Source organism: Tachysurus fulvidraco, chromosome 21 (assembly GCF_022655615.1).
Source record: "Tachysurus fulvidraco isolate hzauxx_2018 chromosome 21, HZAU_PFXX_2.0, whole genome shotgun sequence".
Taxonomy (NCBI): Eukaryota; Metazoa; Chordata; class Actinopteri; order Siluriformes; family Bagridae; genus Tachysurus; species Tachysurus fulvidraco.
The window spans coordinates 2,248,973-2,271,617 of record NC_062538.1 but is presented as its reverse complement, the minus strand read 5'-3'; the positions used below and the strand labels follow the sequence as shown (position 1 = coordinate 2,271,617).

Sequence of the window (22,645 nt, the reverse complement as noted above, 5' to 3'; positions counted from 1 at the left end):
GTTTGGCCTCTTTGCGTAGCTGCAGCCAGAGCCATCAGAGAAAAGAGTGAAAAATGCAGCTACTCAATATGCAGGCAGCTGGGAGGGAGCGGAGGCCTCAACGTTTCCGCTGCTGAAATGACAGGCCTACGTTGAACGGGTTCGCCTGATCTATATTACAGAGCGAGCCGTAAATCTGCGCTGCTGCCGACCAGACTGACTGATCGACGTGCTGCGAAAAAGCTCTGGAAAAGAAACCGAGTCGTGCCGTGCACAGGGAGGACGATTAGAAGGAATATATGTGGAGGAGATGGATTATTAAAGTTCAAATGCACACACACACACACACACACACACACACACACACATACACACACATGCATGCCGAGACTCAACGAGTAGGAGGTGGAATTCCAGAGTGCACAGGGCCATGGGGCCGGCAGCGGAAGTGTGCTAAAGCTCTCTGAGGTGACCCCTGACCCCGCAGATACCATTCCCATCAACTCCTCCTCCAGCTGTCCGCACTCAGCCACCCAACAGGCCTGCAAACAAACCTCCTCCTCCTCCTCCTCCTCCTCAATCCCTCGCTCCTTCTCATCCAAATCCCCTGCTATACACGCACCATTTAACCACCTCCCCGTCTTTCGGCGCATACCTCAGCACAAGGTAGCGGCTTGTAAAGCGTTCTGAAAACCTTCAAACTTTAGAACACGGAAAACTGATATAAACTGATATAAACTCTTCATACACGGTTACTTCCTCTTTCGTACCATCGATTAAGATACATAAACAGGTTGCTGGCTTAATAAAAGTACTGCTATCGGAGTGATCATTTCTGAAAATGAATAAAAAGAACAAAGAAGTCATCTGGTAAAATAAGTAAATAGATAAATAAATAAATACTTGCATGATTACTTTAAAATGACATTTTAATGAACACAATTGATTCTGTAGAAACACTGTCATTAACACTGAATATAAAGAACGGTACCGTTAGATGGCTAGCCGAATGCTAACCTTGATATTAACACATTATCATCTAAAAAAGCATGTACTGTATAGCATCACGCTTTAACCTAAGAGTTTTCTATAGGCCATAGTTGCACCTTCTACTGAACGACTGATCGACACCGAGAGATTTCGTACTTTAAGAATTATGATTAAAATATCCTGCTAGCTCATTTAGCACGACTAGCACGCACGCCTACTGTACTGTAGCTAGCTAACAACATTTCTGTGCATGATTTTGCTGGTTGGTGAAATTGCTGATATCTTTACAATCTTTGAATTGGCTTACAGTCTTCCAGGGTTAATTAAAAAATAGTGATCAGTGATTTTTATTCTGCAGTAAAAGTACTCAAAAAGTGATAAAAATATTTAGCTGTAAAAGTACCGATGTAAAAAGTAACCACGTATTGTACGTACTTATGTTCTCTCGACCCTTGACCGTCATTCAGAACGGGAACTACGTTTACTTTAACTGTGTAAAAACCCACACATTTCAGAGTAATTCAGCGGTAAGGCTTTAAGAGAGGGAGGAAATCTGCTATTTTCCTGCTTCCTCTTTCCCTGCTAACATTGCCCACATGAGAGGAGCAGGATCCACAGATCCTCGTCGACCTCTCCCCACAGCCAATCCACCCCTCCCTAAAAACATAGTTTGCACGCTTTTAACACACAACCACCACCAGCTTCTAACCACTCACCACAACGCAGATGGGCCTTTTCTCAGAGCTCTGAGAGCACAAAGTGGGGGGAAAAAATAAAACATGCGCCACAGGGAACTTAACTCCCCAATTCCCTTGCAGTTCTCTCATATCTCATTAATCCACAGTGGGTTTTTTTTTTGTTGAGTTTTTAGTTTTCGACTCTTCTGTAACTGTACTGTGAGACGGCTCGATGTTGAATTCAGAAGCAAATAAATGTATAATGATCCTTGATGAAATAATGAAAATAAAGATGATATAAATCAGGAGAAGAAGAAACAAAGAAACGATACAGATTTCCAGATTTCCGATTGCTTGGAAAAGTAATTTCCTACTTCGAAGGTGTTTGTAGGGTCATGCCAACATGGCCGCTCATACATTCGCAACAGAAAAGCGTTCGCCATGTCGCCCGAGGTCGCTAGTTCGAGTACAGACGACGCAAAAGCCATCAAGACCGACAGGACCGGGCCTTCAGCTGTCAGTCACGTGAAATTCTGCTGTCAATCACAGTGACAATAACCAATCATAGGCTACTGCGAGAAGGTCTATGATGAAGAGGGCAGATAGATGTGGCAGATGGTGTGTCACATTTAATTAAGTTTATATGAAATTTAAAATTGAAATTTAAAAACGACCAAGTGAAATGCTTTTAAATTGCTATTATATAGAATTAAATCAGAATAAAATAAGATAAAAAAAGAAAATATCATTAAAAAAATAAATAGAAATAAAATTTAAAAAATACAAATACGACAAAAAGAGTTACAATGGTATACAAATAAAACTAGAATAAAATAAATGAAAGGGAAAATAGAAAAGATATTATTACAATGTTAAATTAAAAAAGAAATATAAACAAAATAAAAATAAAATACAAAATAGTTCCAAAAAAGAGAAAAATATATAGAAATATTTATTCTATTCGATTTATTCTCAAATATGAACCAAGGGAAAATATATATATTTTATATAATATAAAATATATTTTAAATATTTTCTATATTTAAAAAATATAGAAAAACAAGTTTTAAATGTGTATAAATTACATTTAGTTCTGTTATGAGTTATGAGAAAGTATGTATGTAATATTTTGTCTCATGAAGCCTGATACAATCTGTGATTATCAGCATTCATACTGAGGTGTTTCCCAAATCCATGTTAAGAGGGTCTTTGGGTCAGCTCCCTTTTCTGCCTCTCCACTCCTCTTTCTCTCACACCTCATTCTGTCAATGGCTTCTCTCTCTCTCTCTCTCTCTCTCTCTCTCTCTCTCTCTCTCTCTCTCTCTCTCTCTCTCTCTCTCTCTCTCTAGCCTGTGAGACTCCACTTACCCCCTCAGGGAAGTAACACACTGGACAGGCAGCACCCTTTGCCCCTGAGCCTCTTCTACACAGCAATTACAAACTTCCAGCATGGTAAAGTGGCGGCTTTCTTAAATCCTATTTCACTTTTCGTGACGTGACGTGACGTGACGTGACGTGACGTGACGTGACGTGACGTGACGAGCGTCACCTACATTCATCTCACACAGTTTTTTAAATTTAATTATAATAAAGTAACCTGCACACTATACAGTACGTATCAGGGGTGAAATAAAGTACACAGTTATCATATAATGTCCCACATTACAATCCTGTACTGTATAATCATATATAGAATAATATAAAGCTGAGAATAAACAGATTTAATCAATATTTAATCATTAATGTTGCTCTGATGACACCATATATGGAGAAAGAATTTATTTGAATTTCATTGTGAAGCTCTTTCTTAAGGTTTTTAGACAGAGGATAGACTTCTCAGTAACAAGCTGTTAATAAGCTGTTTCTGCTTAACGTACGCAACATTTCTGCTTAACGTACGCAACATTTCTGCTTAACGTACGCAACATTTCTGCTTAACGTACGCAACATTTCTGCTTAACGTACGCAACATTTCTGCTTAACGTACGCAACATTTCTGCTTAACGTACGCAACATTTCTGCTTAACATACGCAACATTTCTGCTTAACGTACGCAACATTTCTGCTTAACGTACGCAACATTTCTGCTTAACGTACGCAACATTTCTGCTTAACGTACGCAACATTTCTGCTTAACGTACGCAACATTTCTGCTTAACATACGTTCAGTTGCTATAGCATACGAGAGAACAAATACTAGAAATTTAAAGTAACTCTAAATGGATAAAATTTACTTCCTTATCGATTATTTCTTAAACACACACTTGTCTTATTACCGTTATGAGGACATTTTATTGACATAATCATTAATGCGACATGTGAATTGACATCATGTTACATCTAAACGGAACACTAACATTTGTATCTTTGACTTTTTTCCTGGTGCAATAATACAGATGACTTCAACTTAAAACTAAAGATCCTGCCTATTAGGCTGATTTTAAGGTTTTAAGGTTCCTCCAAAAGCACCTGGCCGTTTGTAAATCGTAGCATTTACAGTCAGATTAGCGCAGCGAAGACAAACTCGAGCTTTCCTTCTCCGCTGAACAGTGATTGACGTGTGTAGGACTGTGAGTGACAGCCGTTATTGTGGCCATCACAGTCACTGGGGCTTTGAATCTGACTCCTGCGGTGTCCTCTACACCGCCTGTCCCCACACAACAAGGACCACTAGGGGAGTTCACCGGCGACATGGGGGCAAAGAGGTCAAGATGGTTGAAGATCAACTGACCCTTCTGCTCCTTGCTTTTATTGACCAGGTTAAAGGTTAAGTAAGCAATTTCTGTAGAGTTTAGATTTGCTGGTAGTTAAAAGAAGTCTTCATTTTTATCTTGTAAGCTCATTAACTACATTGAACTAAAGTGAAGCCAGTTACTGAAGGACAGGAACTGTGCAGATTTTCACTGAGTTTAGGTAACCAAATGAATGTCTTTTGAATTCAAGCTGAACTGCATCGATTTTTAACTTAAGATTCATAAAAAAAATAAAAATTAAACTATATGTAAGTTACAACACGTTACAACACGTTCATTACAGGTTAGTACAACTTTATGATAAGTTACATATGACAGGTTACTACAATTTTAAATGTTACTACAGTATAAGTAACGTGAGTATTTCAGTAAGTAAGTATGTGTATTTCACAAGTTACCACACAGTTACTACAACCTTAAATGTCGCTACACACTTACTACCGGTTATTATGAGTTTATTACTTACTACAACTTTTCTACAAGTTACTACATTACAAGTACTATGAGTTTTTTTACAAGTTACCACACATTTACTACATGTTCAGCAACTTACTACAACAGTACAACATGTTAGAACAAGTTACTACAACTTTAAAGGTTACTACACACTTACTACAAGCTAGAATGAGTTTATTACAAGTTACTACATGTTTACTACAAGTTAATGCTTTACAACGAAATACTAAAAGTTACTGCACATTTATGAAAAATTACTACAAGTTACTAGAACATCACAAAAACTTACATGTAACTATAAGGTTGTTTTTTTTTACAAGTTACTACACATTTACTACATGTTCAACAATGTACTACACAATGGAACTTACTTTCCAGAAGTTACTACAACTGTACAACAGGTTCCATCAGCTGTATGACAGGTTAGCACAAGCTACTACAACTTTAAATGTTACTACACACTACCAGTTATTAAGAGTTTATTACTCACTACAACTTTTCTACAGGTTACTACAACATTACAAGTACTATGAGCTTTTTTTTTTTACAAGTTACCACACATTCACTACATGTTCAGCAGCTTACTACAACAGTACAACAAGTTAGAACGAGTTACTACAACGTTAAATGTTATTACACACTTACTACCAGCTAGAATGAGTTTATTACAAGTTGCTGAAATTTTACTACAGGTTTTCAACAAGTTACTATGAGTTTCATTTACAAGTTACTACACATTTACTACATGTTCAACAACTTACTTCAACTTACTAGAAGCTACTTCAACTGTAAAACAAGTTTTTTACAAGTTACCACACATTTACTAAAAACGTACTAGAAGTTACTACAACTGTACGACAAGTTGATTAAATGTTACTACACAATTACTACTAGTTACTATGAGTTTATTACAATGTACTGCACATTTTGTATATCGAGGCTACCAGTTGCTAAAGATGGATAAGAAAAAAGTTTCAAGATGGCCGACAACACTCCAGTGGATGAGACGTCTCCGACGTATAAAAAAATTCTGCATTCCTTTAAAATTAGCGGCATCATGTTACATGGCTGGAAAACAGCTTGTACTTCCACTTTGCCAAATTGCCAGCGTTCCATTCGAGATGATACGAGCATTCAAACGTTCCTACGCTAGACTATAGTGTACATATTGCATAGCGTAATGTGTCATTCTGGACGTAGTGAATGAACACAAGTCTTTGTAACTTGTATGTTACTTACGGTGTATTAAATAAAGACCTACAACATCGGGCTCCACACTTTACCTGCGATGTAAACGACACCGACTGTGAGAAAGATTATTTTAGGTATCGCTAAAGAGATAGCGTCCAGGAGGCATCCGGAACAGATGCCCGAGCCACCTCAGCTGACTCCTCTCAATGTGGAGGAGCAGCGTCTCTACTCTGAGCTCCTCCCGAGTGACCGAGCTCCTCACCCTATCTCTAAGGGAGCGCCCAGCAACCCTGCGGAGGAAACTCATTTCAGCCGCCTGTATCCGGGATCTTGTCCTTTCGGTCATGACCCAAAGCTCATGACCATAGGTGAGGGTAGGAAAGAAGATCGACCGGTAAATAGAGAGCTTCGCCTTGCAGCTCAGCTCTTTCTTCACCACAACAGACCGGTATATCGATCGCAACACTGCAGAAGATACACCGATCCGCCTGTCGATCTCCCGCTCCATCCTTCCCTCACTCGTGAACAAGACCCCAAGATACATAAACTCCTCCACTTGAGGCAGGAGCTCTCCACCAACCTGAAGGGGACAATCCACCCTTTTCCGGCTGAGAACCATGGCCTCGGACTTGGAGTTATAATTCCAACAGACTTCTCGATCATGTTGATGCATCAAGCAGATTTTTTGAATGAATGTCCTGCAAAACCACAATCTGGGAGTCTGGAGAATTGTAAAAACAGATAAAACCACGCAGAGAAAGATGTAAAAGCTTCTTGTTGCATCTTTACGTGCATTATTTATATGTTCTAGAGTGAGAGAGAGCGAGAGAAAGAGTGAGAGAGAGAGAGAGAGAGAGTGAGAGTGAGAGAAGCCATTGACAGAATGAGGTGTGATGGAGACGCAGAGAGGATTTCACTTAACGATACGATGCACACTGAGGATGCATCGGGTTTTTTGGTGGAAGCCAGATTGAGCTTTTCTTTAAGGTGAGCCGAAACGGTTTCTTAGAGCATACACACACAAACACACACACACACACACACACACACACACACAAACACACACACACACACATCTGTATTCACTCTTCTTAGAGGCCATTAGCAGGAACTGGCCTTGATTACTTATTTATGAGACAAACAGGCTGATGTGTGGGGAGTGAAGTAACGAGACTTGCACCCCAGATACACACACACACACACACACACACACACACACACACACACACACACACATTTATCGTCCTATCCACGTGAGGACCTTCTATTAACATTATACTAATGCAGCTACTTAGCACAATGCCTACATCTAAACCTTAACCTCATAAACAAAAACATTTTGGTGCTGAAGTTTGTGTGTGTGTGTGTGTGTGTGTGTGTGTGTGTGTGTGTGTGTGTGTGTGTGTGTGTGTGTGTGTGTGCGTGTTTTACTACTTTTAAAAGCATAAACGACAAACCTTTCCGCAAGATCAAAAAATATTTAGTTCCAACCAAGCTATAAAAACACGTCTCTCTTTAAAGGTTGATTGTAAGTAACGATAGAACATTTTTATTCCTGCGCTCAATATCACGACGACTTTAAGGTCGTGACGAGGAAACGATTTGTCTGACTTGTCCGTGCGTTTCGAGTGCATAAAGACAGCAGTAGACGATTTATTCAAGAACAGATTTGTTGTATTTAACAAGTCAGCTGTATAAATAACACTGTCATAAAATAATGATAACAATGTCACAGTAAAAAAAAAGTAGGTCTATATTTTTTTTTTCAAGTTTCAATGTAAAAAAAAAGAGTACAATTTTGGTGATGGTGATGACGTACAGTAGGTATGACAAATTAGCATATCGTGATGTCACTGACTGGGTCTTCAACCCGTGCCTTCGGAGCCTCATTGCAAACCTTATTTTGATGCTGGACAGTTTATACAGAACTCCGTGGCAAGTTAAAGCGGTGTCGAGCTGTTTTAATGAATTATTTAGATGTGTTATGGCGCCCGAACCCGTACGACTTTGAACGGTGACCGCGAACATTTTGTTTACTGCAGCCGCAGCCGTCATTACCGAGCGCGAACCGTCGACTCTGACAGTGAATGAGACGAAGCGAACGCACAGGCCGTAGTGTGACATCCGTTAACCAATAGTGTAAACATAGATGACGTCACGGGTTTTTATTTAAAAGAAAGTACGTAGCCTTCGTCTGTATGTAGGCCTAGGCGATTTATATATTTACAATACTTACTAAAATATAATTATTATTATTTTATTGCTTTTGTGTTAGTTGTTTGAAGAGTAGAAAAAATAAAAAATTGGTCGGTCTTAGCGCAAATTTACAACCGGCAAGTCGGTCGGACTTAAAGCAAAAAAAAAAATAAAAATTTGAGTCGGTCCTAAATTGACAGGGTCGGTCGGGTTACGGCAAGCAAGAATATTATTAAGGATGGCCTCAGTCAACAAATGTAATGATTATATGATTTTATTTGAGTTATTTCTAGATTTCAGCCGTAACTGACCGATAATTTTGCTCATTTTAAGGCATTTATTTCTAGAAGAAAAATAATAAGATTTAGATCATTTAAGGATTATAATGAGTACAAAATAGTTAGAAATATGTTTACTAGCTACTTTTCTGGTAATCTTATAAAAGAAATATTAGATGTGTTTGTCTAAAACAAAATCTTACTTGCTGAGATTTTTGTAGCTGGAAGGCAACGAAATGTGATTAAAGTAAACAAACCGAAGGAGACGTTCTGTAAATCTGGACTTCTAGTGTAAAATATTAGTAAAATATTAGTTGATATTGAATAACACTTTGCTTTCTGGTATAAATTATACTGTAGCAGCTGTTCGGTGTTATATGTGTGTTAAGTTTCATTGGAATTAGTTTCCAAAACTCCGCCCCGTCGATAGCTACAGCTCTTAAACATCTTGCAGCTAAGAAAATGATATCGATACGCCGAACTCCATTGTGTTTAACGATGATACCTAAACACCAGTGAGAAGAAAAAAAACATACACAGAAATACATTTGAAAACTCATTTTATTTATTATCTTCTGTCTCGAGGCCACGCCCTCCTCACCACGAAAAAAAAAAAAATTGAAATCATTACAAGGGTCATTTCTTTTCATCATTCACCATAAATAAATACTTATCTTTCCTTAACAATCATTTAAATAAATATCTGTGACTTACCGATAATATGTCGGCAACAGAAAAAAAAAGTGTAAAATGTATATAGATATTTATATATATATATATATTTATATTCATATATCAATATATTCATTTGTATAGATTTCTCTTTCTCTCGCTCCTTTAATTCTTTTGCAACTTACAAGATGCCAACTGTACCAAAGCAATGGGGAACTTTTAGTGGTTAAATTAAAGACTGTGGTCAGCACCAGTTCCTGTAAAATGCTTGTACCTATACGCTGCACCCATCCCTAGAATATGACCCCTCCTAGGAGAGATTGTCTTTTAAGATTTAACCATGGAGGAGAAGTTGAATCACGGTTTCACGGTGTGAAAAGAAGTTTGGGTTTTTGACCAGTAGCAATAAGTCACCTGACCTGATTTCTATTAGACATCAGAATGAGGCGGTGGACTGAAAACCTTAACAGGAAGTACAGAATATTTTTTGTTTGATTAACACAATAGCATTGTACCTGGACAGTAAATTAGTCTTTAAAATAAGGACAGTCCTGAAAGAGACCCTCTTCCATTACACTGTTATTGACGTCTACGTTTATAAACACGACATAACTGTTCGTAAATTTAATCGTGTTCATTTTTACCTAATTCCGTTCTTTCAGTCGATTGTGTGAAAGTCGACAAAGACTCGTTTCTGATTTTGTGATGGTGAAAGAAATACAACCAAATTACACAGTAATCGTTAAAGGACAGATCAGTATAGGGTGATCGTTATATTTAGCGTGACCGTTAATGTAAAACAAATACGTTTGCGTGGAACCACAAAAGACCTCTCCTCCATAATATGTAGCCCGCTTTCAGGTTAATGTTTAAGTGTTAGACAGGCCTGCGATTTAAAGTTAAATTTTCCGATGGTAATAGAAAATAACGGTAACCATAATACCCAGATTAAACCAAATAGAATAAAAATAGAAATACAATAACAATCCTACGTAGATAGAAAAATAGAGCAAAGGAACTCTAACAACAAGGAGCCTTGTGCATATACGGGGCGGGGACGGGGGGGGGGGCGACAACACACACTTATACACACTCTGGAAACAGATTTCTTGATTTGATTTCTCATTCCAATTTTGGATATCGGTGCATCTGTTTCACCTTGTTCCCAAGTATGGTGCTCTGGTAAGGCAATCGAATTAGAGCCTCCACTCAAAGGAGTCCCCTCTTTCTTCCGGCTCTCCGACACTCTCACTTCCTGTCGATCAGGAATAAGGACGCGATTAGCGGCTAACGAGCCGATCCGAAATGAAGTCCAAAGTGCTTAGAAATGTATGGCCATAGTGTAAATAGCATATTCCCCGACTAGCTTTGTTTGCTGTTCATAGATGAGTAAGATCTTAAACGACGCAGTGCTCTGAAGTGTCTTTGTTTGTACTATGACATTTATCTTGCTTCTCTAATGAATGTAACGGTGTAACTTGATGTTATCTTGAAAGCAGCAGGAAAAAAATCAGACCAGAGTCCATGGTGGTGGAGGTTGTGTTTTTTTGGGGAATGTATGATGATTGAATTACATTTGGTCCCATAGCACAGCTGGAGAGAGTATAGGACAAGAATTCCCATAGCAGGAATGAGAGTGAGCAGCAGACGAGAGGGTGGGGTGGTGGTGGTGGTGGTGGTGGTGGTGGTGGTTGGAGGTGGTGGTGGTGATAGGGAAGGGGGGTGGAATTGCGAGGACGCTAGAGCGCTTGGGAGAGGCTGGCGTCAGGCTGCCCTGCGCTAGAAACCTGACCAGACACTTTGTCTTTCAGAGCAGCTTCTCTAAAAATAAAAAAGAATGCTTCTGCTGAGAGCAGACAGAGGCCTGAGACTGCGCACGCATGCACATACACCTTACATGTCTTTCACACCCATCCGCATGCACACGCACAAACATGAACACACACACACACACACGTTTTCTCGCTCTTTCAGGTGCATCCATCCATCCATTCATATCCACACATGCCCAATGTCTTTTCAGGTAACCACCTCTCATCTCACAATCCATTCCTGAATGAGCTTCATCTGGTCCCTTTTTTTTTTTTGGTGTCCAAAATGGTTTGTACTGAATGTTTTTTTGGCTCTGGCTCTCCGTTCCCCTCGGATCAAACGTCAGACCTTTAGCATACAGACTGTCCACGCAGTATGGCTGCAGATGGCACTGTGCCCAGAAGATGCATTTCACCCAACACAGCACCAGATTTTTTCTTTTCTGATAGCTTACTCCCTGTAAAAGGTTACATATGGACAGCATTTGTCATCTGTCTTAGCCAGGAAAGTCAAATAAATAAATAAATAGAAAGACAACATTTTATTGTTTTGAATCAACAAGCTTCCATTCTTGCAGATAATGTAGCTAGGCCTGGTTGGTTGGGTGCAGCTCAGTAAGTTGTGTTTCATGGTATCCTCGGGAATGCGAAAGGGGGAATGCAGTGACGGAATGACAGATGGAGTGCCGTCTGAGTGTCATACCGGTTTGTCCAGGGTCTTCCGGAAAGGTGCGGGGTTAGAAGCCGAGATCTTTCGACACACAGTGTTGGTGTTGCTGCAGCGGCAGCCGGGTCGTTTTGCGTGGTCGTAGCCACGCTGGCACATAGTGAGGCAAAGCTTGGCAGGAGGATAGCAGCACAAGCAGGGCAGGCAGAGAGACAGAACTGCCATGGTGCTCCAGCGGGCGCAGGCATGTGCCGGAGCACAGGAGCAGGGTCGGTCAGCGCAGTTGTCCTCATCATCGCCTGAACAGTGGTAGAAGAGGCCCTTGACACAGCACATGCAGGTGCCGTACTCCACGGCATTCTCTGCTGAGCAAAGACATCGCTGGCCACATGTCCAGCAAGAGGGCAAGCTTCGAGGGGCACAACACTCCTGGCACTTGCAACGGCTACATCGTTCACAGATGAACTGATGCAAGCCTAAATCCTCCCCATCAGCCAAGCCTTTACTTAACAAGTCTGGTTTCAGGTCGCCTTTGGGTTGAGAACGCACCACCGAGGCCAATCCAGAATGGGAACTTGTTAAACCTGAAAGAAGTCTCTGGTCCGAAGCGGCACTGCCACGGGACATAGAGCTGATTGTACTAGAGCGACTCAGGTGAGCCAGGTGGGCATGTTGGTGCTGGCTCTGACTGCGAGGCATCTGAGGGTGTCTTTCATCGTGTGTATAGAAGACACCCACCTGCGATGTGGGGTCGAGTGTCACAGGACGTTCCACATAGTCATTGCTAGCCCTTATGGCGCGGATCTGATCTAAGGACAGCACAGAGACCTGCTGGAGGTCCAAGCCATCGTGGTCTATTCCGAGAGGAGGTGCTGAATCCATAATGCCACCTGTGCCACTAGGGAAGAGACTTGGATACAAGGCTGGCACCAATCACGGCACATCAGATAAACCTAGAAGACATCATAAAAAGACAATGTTAATAAAAATGAACCATGTGAATTCAATGCACTACGTACTGGTAGTGAAGAGAACAGCAGAAACTCATGCACACATAGCCTCACTTACATAGTCTACTACTGAGATTAGATCTATTATTAGTCACAGAGGATGGAGATAAAGCTATTGGCATCCCACTGTAATTTAGCATCTGGTGCACACAGCTGTTGACACAAGGGAAGAGAATCTGAGCAGAGAAATTGACAGCAAAACAAAATTGTGGGAAACAGGGGAACCCTGAAGACAGTGTCAATGTCCTGAGGCATCCTTTTCCCCAGCTGCTCAGAGGAATCCAACAGCCCCTCCCTGAAACTTTTCTTTTGTTAAACCTTATCCTCCATAAACAGGAACAACATGGTTAGTGGAATGTACATGGAAAACATCAGCATCCTGGAATTGAGAAACAGACTGTTTGCATTATTCGATGTCATACCCAACAGGAACTTGGACTGCATTCGAGTTTTGTACATTCAAGCCCCTAAATAAACTAAATACACAAATCTAACAAACCTCCTGGGCTGTCTGTGTTCAGCTACATATGCTTGGGATTGCACAACAAAGCCCTGAGCACACATAAAGGAGGTCAGTGTTCACAAAGACGGTTTGAGGATGAATGGAGAAGCATTTACTCGATGAAGAGATTACACAGAGGAGGAGAGCCATGTCTAACGTAACCAGGAACGGAAATCCATACACAGGGGCATCAATTAGAGGAAGCAATGTCTGCTCCCAGTCTGCCAAGGATCCGGGGCACAGTCAGCTGAATTCCTGGCAAAATAGCTGGATGCTCTCACAAAAAAAAAAAGGGAAAAAAAAAGGTAAGATAGCATCCATCCTCTGCCCCACCACCCGCCCATAAAGACGAGATAAGGAGGCCCAGGTCGGAAGTACAAAATGCATTTTCAAATTACACAGAGGAGGAAAAAGAAGTCCTGGAGAGTAATTACATCAAATCCAGCAGAGAGCTGCAGTCAGGGCCTATCAGTCCATCTAATTGTTTAGAGGGGCCTGCTGTTCATTTCCATGAGCTCATTATTTGGGGCCTGATTTCACAAACAACACCGGACTTCCAGCCAAGCACACATCTGTGGACAAGCCAGAAAGGAAGTTTTGGGTTTGCTCATCTGTGTCATGTCAGGAACTTTTAAATTGCATATTTGTGAGAGCATTTGCACGTCCTTTCCATGTGGTTTTCCTCAACTGTGTCAGCACTTGGGAGCATTTATCACTTCAGGCTACACTTAAGTTTACTCGAAACTTTCCACTGACTTGTCTTCAAAAATGAGCTTTACTCTAAAGTCTAAACTACGGCACAAAATGTCAAATGTAAGAAATATGCATGAATGCAAGATTCAACATATTAGAGACAGCCTGTCTTTTTTCAAATTAGTACAATTTTGGGCCAACAAAAAACATCATGTCTCTTGCATGGTTCTGAATTTCTACTCTTAACCTTCGAGAAAAGAAAACCCTTTTAAAAGACTTTTATGTGGAACCTTTTCGTGGATTTCCCAAAGGGACCAATCATAATATGCAATAGCTAGATTTCATTTCCTGTCAGCTTCCTAGTTAGGCTTGTAAAATAAATCCCAAAAGATACAGCTTACTCCAGAAGCAGTGGGACTCAAACGTTCTCCAAACATCCAAGCCCCGGACCCTGTCTGATTTTCTAGGATGCCGTCAGATCAATACGCACACACTCCGGCAGAACAGGAGGCAAGGTGCTGACATCAGGAAGCCCATTGAACCCCCTCCCCAACCCCTGCAAAAAGCACTCTACCACTCTCTGCCATGTCCCTGAGCACTTGTCAGCTCCAGATTGCCCAGACCGCACAGTAGGGTGAGGCCAAATGGAGATGCTTTGCTAATGTCTGAACATGGACTACAGCAGAGCTTAAAATGTGACAGAATCCTCAGTAAGTCAACTGCTGCTGACTTTGGACATCATTGCTACAAAGAGGTTGGTTTACTGGTGGACTCTTGCTTGCTTCTTAAGAGTGTGCACTGAACTATTGATCGCTGAGCTCAGATTACATCTTTTCAATCTCTGACCACGTCCTCTAAAAGTACTTCTATTCAGTGAGGTGGGACATCAGAGGAAATGGCCTTTGTCTATACTAGGGTGCATGCTGGTTCGGTTGGTCCTCGACATGATAGATGTCATAGACATGGTCTATAGGCAGTGTGAGACGATCTCAGCCAGAACAGACGAGGTTAGCTATTTTCCAGGTAGCATAACGTTCTGTTTGGTTGGAGATTTTGTCATGTCCGAAGCAGGTGACAATTAGTCAGTTAGTGGACGACAGGAAAGCTATGCACAGAGCAAGTCGACAGGTCAAACGGATCGAATTAGCATCACTCTTGTTGGATAATGGTAGTTCTTTCTGTGTTGATTGAATACACCCCTCCCCCTGTCCAACCTTCCTTGGTATTTCTCCTTCATGCTAACATTTGATTATAAAATCCTGGTCCATTACCGTACTTTTGTCGGAGCGCTTCATCACATCGCAGATATCACTGGGTGTGACTCAGGAAAACGATTTACTTGTATTTGTAAAAAGCAAATAGTTAGCGCAACACCTGTCTCAGGTCAAGACAACCAGCTCCGAGAGTGCATGGGAGCAAAAGAGAAAGACAGCTGTGTGGGGATAGATGGATAGAAAGAGAAAGAGAAACAGCGAGACGGCAGAGTGGGCCATGTTTACTCAGTGCTGCCTGCCATGAGGGGTAACCTGAAGACAGGCCCCAGCGCTCTGGGAGTATCAGTGCTGAGTGAGCTGTGCCTTGCAGCTCTGCCCCAGGGCTCCTTGCGCCCGGTACCTTCCACACATCCGTGGCCAGGGAAACCTGATCCTGGGCAGGAAGAGGATGAGGAGAGCATATTATTCATAACAATCACCACACACCACTGACTGGGAGTAACTCAAAACCCTGGAGCAGGGAGGAGACGGGAGTCAAACGAGCAAAGGGAAAACAGCCGTCCTGCAGAGGGTCACCGGACAATGTAAATGTAGCTGAAAGCATGCAAGCCAATTCATTAGGGACTTGCAGTGGCCCATGGGGTTTCTGAGAGAACTGACAACAATCAGACGTTTATTTGAAACGTCCATTTTTATAGCTCAACCATCTCTTTCCGGGACTATGATGCATAAAATTGGCTTGTGCTGAATCAGAGCTGATTGGACAAAATTGTTCCTGAGCTGTCAGTTAGCCCCTTCTGGACTCTCTGGGGACACAGCAGGATTGCATGACAATAAACTGTATGAGATTCCGGATGTGCTGAATCTGACCCCCAGGAAGGACTGAAATAGACACCAGCAAGAGAGAGAGAGAGAGAGAGAGAGAGAGAGAGAGAGAGAGAGAGAGAGAGAGAGAGAGAGAGAGAGAAAGATAGCGAGAGCGGGAAAGGGTGGGAGAGAGGAAAAATGAGAAACACTATAGGCATATGTGGTATGTCGGAGGGATGAACAAAAATATCCCGATTCTTAAATATGAGGAAAAGTGTATCAATATAAATAAATAAAAGTGTAATAGAGTATAAGTTCTAAATCAATTTTACTACAATGTGAAAAAAATTATTTTATAATATCATCTTATTATTATTATATATTATTATTTTACATTTATTATCATAATAACAGTAACTATCTATATGTAAAAAAAAACAAAAAAACAACAGAAGATAGAAGATAAGAATGTTTAACGATAGTTTTAAATCGATTCAAGTGTAATTTTTTTGCTGAGATCTAGATATACTTTTACTTACTACACTTCTGCTGTACAAACACAAATTTTGGAAACATGTTGCATGTATAAAAAAATATGGCTAAACATTTGAAAGCTTTTGCAGTCTGCTCATATCCACTCTTTCAATCTCTGCCAGCTTTGGCTGTATTGACAGCTCCGACCTTGAGGACAATCAATGCCACCGCTGTATGCCCCGAGTCCCACGCATGCACAGGGCTGTGTTCGAGCCACCGTGTTCACTCAGGACACCAAACAGGACAAGTTACTTACACAACTCAGGGACGGACATAAACAGACAGTCTACAGTGTCATACAGTATGAACTGGGACATTAATTGGAAAAAAAAGGCAAACAAATACAGAGACAGGGCACTCACCTCTAAATGGAGGGAGATCCATTGTACAAGCCCAAAAAAAGTACTTTTAAGTTCTTTTTTGCTTTTCCCTCAATCAGCTTTAGATGTCTTTTTTTCATAAGAGTCCCATACACATGCAAGCTGGCGGACGAACAGGCAGAAAGGCAAGCAATCCTCCTCCTCTTCAGTCCTCAGTACTTAATCATTCCCCAAGGAGCGCACCGAGAGTCTCGGACGAAACGAAAACAAGCAGAAAGGACACTTAAAAAAAAATAAAGTAAGGTTTCTTCCGAGAAAAGAGAGCAACATGTGTCACTAAAATATCCCAGTTATTAAAGAGGTCCCGAGGCAAAGAGATCAAGGAAAGCAGGGAATGCAACACTTCCACGTGAAGCTGGAGAGCAGTGGATCTGCAGTTCATCTATTCTCAGTATGAGCTGAAAGTGTGAGCGCTGGATCGTCTCACTTGCACACCCTGTCTCTCTCTCTCGCTCTCTCTCTCTCTCTTTCTCTCTCTCTCGCTCTGTCTAGGCTTCCTGCACTCATCCATTCACTCTGTGCGCCTCTGTATGTCAGTGAGTGAGGGTGACACAAACAACTAGGGAGGGAGAGAGAGAAGGGGTGGGAAACAGTGCAGGGCGGAGGGGGAGGGGTTGGCGGATATGAATAGTAGATAAAGGCAGGGCTGGCGTGGGGTAGGAGGGGTAGAAGGGCTGCTGGTGGTGGTGGTGGTGGTGGTGCTGTGGTGGTGGGGGGGTTACTTGCTGGAGATAGTTAATGGCTAAATGGCATCATCAGGCTGAAACTGAATCTGTTATTTTTTTTTATTCCCACCACCACCACCCCCAGCCACCCCATCCACTGTTCAACATGATTCTGTGAGCTTAGCCCAGAGTGAGATGGAGAGCGAGAGAGACAGATGAGATGGGTTAAAGAAGAGACGAGATAAGGCAGAAAAGAAAGGGGTTCGTATGCATGACTCAACAGAAAGCCAGCTCACAAAGAACAAGGAAGCCAGATGACTATGCTGAAATTTTTAATACAAACGGCGACTAAACTTCAGAACGTAGACGCAACAATCTGCCTAGTTATAAACTACTTCAAATTTTTACGGATTCTGAAACCGGAATTGGAACGATTTTTCTGAATGAAATATTCAGAAATATTTTTGAAACGTGTGTATGGACATTTCCTAAATCAGGCCACGTCGTATTACAGTAACTTATAGTATATATCCGTAAGGGTCTGGATCACCAGACGTCTTCCTTGTCCTTACGTCTTGTCTTAATGCAGTGAGTCCCGATAGACTTCGCTATATTATATTATTGACTTTTGTTACTGAATGTTTATCAAGAACCGTCTGCTTGCATCAATCCCCCCTGACTAACCCCACCCCTAGTCTCTTGACTTAGTCTCTATTTCCATCTAATATCGGATGATTCTGCTTCGTACCAAAGTGAGCAAAGTTGCTTTAAATGTCTCTACCTGTTATTCAGAAACAAAGGAAGTGCATTGTGTACATGTGTGTATGTTTCTGTGCACTGGTCTAAATATGCCCAGGCACAGTGCCCACACACACACACACACACACACACACACACACACACACACACACACAGAGAGAGAGATCCTGATCTCAGTGCCAGAGCAGAGGGCGGGAGCCGAATTAAGCCACGGCAGAATCAATGTTAAATGGCCTGGTTAATGACCGGCACACAGCTGACAAAGTCATTCATTTCTGCCGGCGCATTTCTGTTTAGTTTGTCCGTGAACTTATTTTTCATGGGTAGGATTAACTGCATTGCTTTATCTTTAAGTTTGACAGTCGGTTAAATGTGGCACGAGTTTCAGAGGCTGTTTATATTAAAAATATAAAAAGTGATGGAAGGTGTGAATAGTGATGAGATGATCCTTAGGTGAAAGAGAGAGAGAGAGATTTCGTATTTACAAGTTACAATACAGCCCTTTACCCCCACAACACCCCATTCCACCCCAGCCGAGTTCTGGCCTCCTGCTCTTCCTGGTTCCTAGAAGGAATTGGCCTAAAATCCCACACACTCATGCTGGCTTGCTCTTCCAAACAAGCAGTCAAGCTCTCCCTTCATCCTCTCCCTCTGTACCAGTGAACAACGTAAACACCACCATCTGCATCTGATTAAAATTAACGCTGCACCAACAGCCACAATCTACCCCTCCCATCACCCCCAACCCCTGGCTTTTTTAAAATTATTTATTTTCTTTCCTCCATCTCTCTTTTTTCTGTACTTGTCATTTATCCTGATCTTAAACAAACCAAAGCGGTCATCTTCACCAATCATGGCGAATCATGCATCGTGGAGGCAAAACGTGCACGATGAGCAACCGACCCAACCGAGCGTCACGCCTTGGTGTAATTGTTGCTGATACTTTGGGGCTGAAGAATGCATGTTCCATTAAGTGAGAGCAGCGAGCTGATTGGACGAGCTCATGGCCCCTCGGAATAGCCAGCCTGGCCGCCAGCCAGCAGCTCATTTCCTGCCGGCCTGAGAGCCTCCAGCCGCTCCCACTGCAAATGCACTTCCTGACTATGTATAAAATTTTTATTAATGGCCAGGAGTGCATCAGTGAGAGAGCGAGAGAGAGAGAGAGAGCGAGAGAGAGAGAGAGAGAGAGAGAGAGAGAGAGAGAGATGAAGTTAGGGGACAGACAGCATTAAGTATGATTGAGGCAGAGAACAGAAAGAAAAACCATGGCCTGTCGAGCGCATCTTTAATCCAGAGCAGATCCAGTCATACGTCACTTTGCATTATCGCACAATCAGATAAGGCAAGGGGGAAAAAAGACGGAAGAGATGCCAATGACTCTAAACTAAAGGAGCACAGGAAGCACTTCAAGACATTTCCAATAACACACACAAAGCACTGTATGACAACTTCAGAGTGAAACAGACGCCGCTAAGCGCACGGTGATAAGATTATTCACCTCCACCACTCGAGAGGTCAAAGGCTGACGAGTGGAAAAAGACAAGCAGCAGAAAAACGGACACATGGGAAATGTCGGCGCGAGCCTCGTTCCCCTGTCAGACTGGAGATTGACAATCTCTACAGAAGGGAGTACAGGAGGAGAGGAGGAGAGTGTGAAGGGGTGGGAGACCGGGAGAACGAATGAGGAATAGATTGAGTACATCATGCTTAGTCGCTTTAGTGTGTGTGTGAGTGTGTGTGTGTGTCCAGGGGGAGCTTCAGTGACCCTCAACAGGGGCCCAAGTTATAGAGGTAAAGGGGTCGACAGGGGCCACCGAAAAAGCCACTGAATTCCTTTCAGAGATGGGGGGATGAGCTTCCACCTCACATTCCTTCCCAATTCCCATCTTCTTTTTCTTTTTCGTGTCTCTACAAGGACATGACGAGCAAGTCCAAATTCCACCACGAGACAGAGGCAGCTTCCTGCGAGTAAAGTGCTGTCTAATGGTAAAGCCAAAAGCATGAGCAATGTAATCTAATGAGATGAATATATGCTGATGTGACAGCGGAATCTGATGTAGGTGATCCGATCAGGACTCTCCGAGAGGAAGCCGTGGGTGTTCTGCTGACATGATATGCGATTATGAATATTAATTATTGAAGTGCAGAGCGGAGCAGAGAAATACGAACCTGGAGAGACAGCACTTCTCTCAGACCACTCACTCTCTCTCACTAGCTGTGCTTCTCACTTTCTCTGTGAGTGCAGTTTAGATCAAACTCCCCAACAAGCCTCAAAGCTGACCGCTAGTCACGGGTGGAAGTGTGGTTTTAGGAATCCTAGATCTGGATGAGATCTTCTTGTGTTCATCTGCAAACGTGAGGACCAATTAGTTTGGGACAAACGTACCAATGTTTTAACCAAACATCTGATTCCACCTTGCATTGGTCACCTTGTACTTAGTATTATCATCTAAACTAATGTAGACTGTTCGTGTTTATAATCTCGAGTCTTGTCAAACAGCAGAAAAGAAATCATGATGTCAAATCCAGAAGATGGCACAGTGAACACAGCAAAATGACCATACTGTCTGAGTGGGCATCCTCTCCGCATGCTACATCGATCACAATGAAGCTTGCCAATCAATGTCCACGCAGCACGTTGCGTCATCCGGGAACAGAGCAGTTCGAAAATGATTTTGGCCGGCAGAGGAAGCACGTTAAATCCTTCGTCCTCTCTGAATGGAAGCTGTCGTACTGTACGATAAGAGAGAGCTGACTGGTAGGGGGCCAAAAAAAATTACTGTGATCATCTAAATTCATTCATCTCAGGCGTCATCGGGCATCGAGGCAGGATACACCCTGGACGGAGTGCCAACCCATCACAGGGCACACACACACTCTCATTCACTCACACACTCACACACTACGGACAATTTCCCAGAGATGCCAATCAACCTACCATGCATGTCTTTGGACCGGGGGAGGAAACCGGAGTACCCGGAGGAAACCCCTGAGGCACGGGGAGAACATGCAAACTCCACACACACAAGGCGGAGGCGGGAATCGAACCCCCGACCCTGCAGGTGTGAGGCGAACGTGCTAACCACTAAACCACCGTGCCCCATCATCTAAATCGCTCATTATTATTATCATGACACATTTCAATTCTTCCCATACTGCTTTCGGGAAAAAAGGATAATAATTTCAGCTTGCATGTAGGAAGCTGTCATGAAACACTTACAGAGTCAGATGCGAGTGCAGGAAAGGTGATCTTTAATAGTGAACTCAAGCAGACGGTCCAAATCGGCACAGGACAGGCACCGGTCATCGATTAGCAAACAACACAGTCAAGGCAAGTCATCAGGCAACATGAAAACAGAAGCGATGATCAAACTGTGGCAAGTCCACGGCGGCCATGTTTGTGTACGAGTGCAGAGGTGGTGGTGACTTGAAGGACATCAACGGTGTATTCATTAGAAGAGTTAGTACGAGTCTTGGATATGCAGTATTAAATATGAAGAACGGCAGAACAATGATGAATAGAAGTCCTCATTAAGTCCATCCGATGCGCTCGTGGTCCGACAACGAGAAGAAAGGCAAAGATGACAGAAGTACAGTATCTGTTGTAATTATTATGTCTTGTGGCACTTCATGACTGCTGAGCGGTCTTGACACTCATCTGTCTGCACTTCTGCACTAGAAGGTCTGTAGGTGGTCGAAAGGTTTATGCCCACTGTTTTACAACACGGTAAGGACCTTTTTTTTACATGCTTGCCCTGACAGGATTGTATATGACCCCATTACAGGATGGTTGGTTTGCTCCCAGTGGCCAGAGTTATAATTTCAAGGTGTGGGGTCTGCTGGGGCACAGTGACCTGGGACAGGAAGTGCTGTCTGATTAGTGGTTGCACAAATTGCTTGTCAGTAACCTCAATAACAGGGTTTGTATGGACAGAAATTGTTGAGAATATCAGCAACCCAGACTGTACAATCTACACGTAGGATGAGTTTGATGATTTGATTCCCTGCTGAACTTGACCACCATTTCTGTCTTTTTTCCAGTCTTTGGACAAACATCAGCTGTCTGACTGCAAAAGTAGAGAGTGAAGAAACTCCCTGACTGGTATTGTGTGACTGTACAGTTCCAGAGCTCGCTAAAACCACCTCAGACTCCTTTAAGCCGCTTCGGTCTTCAGTGATTGAGGTAAACTCTGCCATAATAACGTCCGTATGTACTTTTCCTGAAAATGCAGCCTCAGCCACGCAGCTTTCATTTCACGGATGTAAAGATTTCAACAATGAGCCATGATTTTCCTTGAAAAAGCTTTCCAAACAGCCCCACCTATCTATATCTTCCTCTTTGATAAGCCAGAATGGTGCTAGAAGAGGAGCAACCACAGGATCGAAGAAGCAGGAAATTGCCAGGAGCCTT

General features: G+C 42.3%; 1 protein-coding gene across 2 annotated transcripts; it reads right to left on the bottom strand.

Annotated features, from left to right (window-relative positions):
* Window positions 1–9,063: 9,063 nt before the first annotated feature.
* LOC113662483 (protein sprouty homolog 2) lies at window positions 9,064–22,645 on the bottom strand. Of its 2 annotated transcripts, none has more exons than XM_027177370.2 (2): window positions 21,455–22,645; window positions 9,064–12,623 (listed from the first exon to the last, which is right to left on the bottom strand). In XM_027177370.2, exon 2 carries the CDS (start codon window positions 12,550–12,552, stop codon window positions 11,701–11,703), a length of 852 nt encoding a protein of 283 aa, XP_027033171.1. In that variant the 5' UTR covers window positions 12,553–12,623; window positions 21,455–22,645; the 3' UTR covers window positions 9,064–11,700. The 2 variants fall into 2 exon arrangements, with proteins under 2 accessions (XP_027033171.1, XP_027033170.1); XM_027177369.2 differs by lacking the exon at window positions 21,455–22,645 and adding an exon at window positions 16,793–17,356.

Bases quoted from the DNA above. Each gene is read 5' to 3' on its own strand.
- LOC113662483 (XM_027177370.2), bottom strand. From the start codon at position 12,552: ATGGATTCAGCACCTCCTCTCGGAATAGACCACGATGGCTTGGACCTC.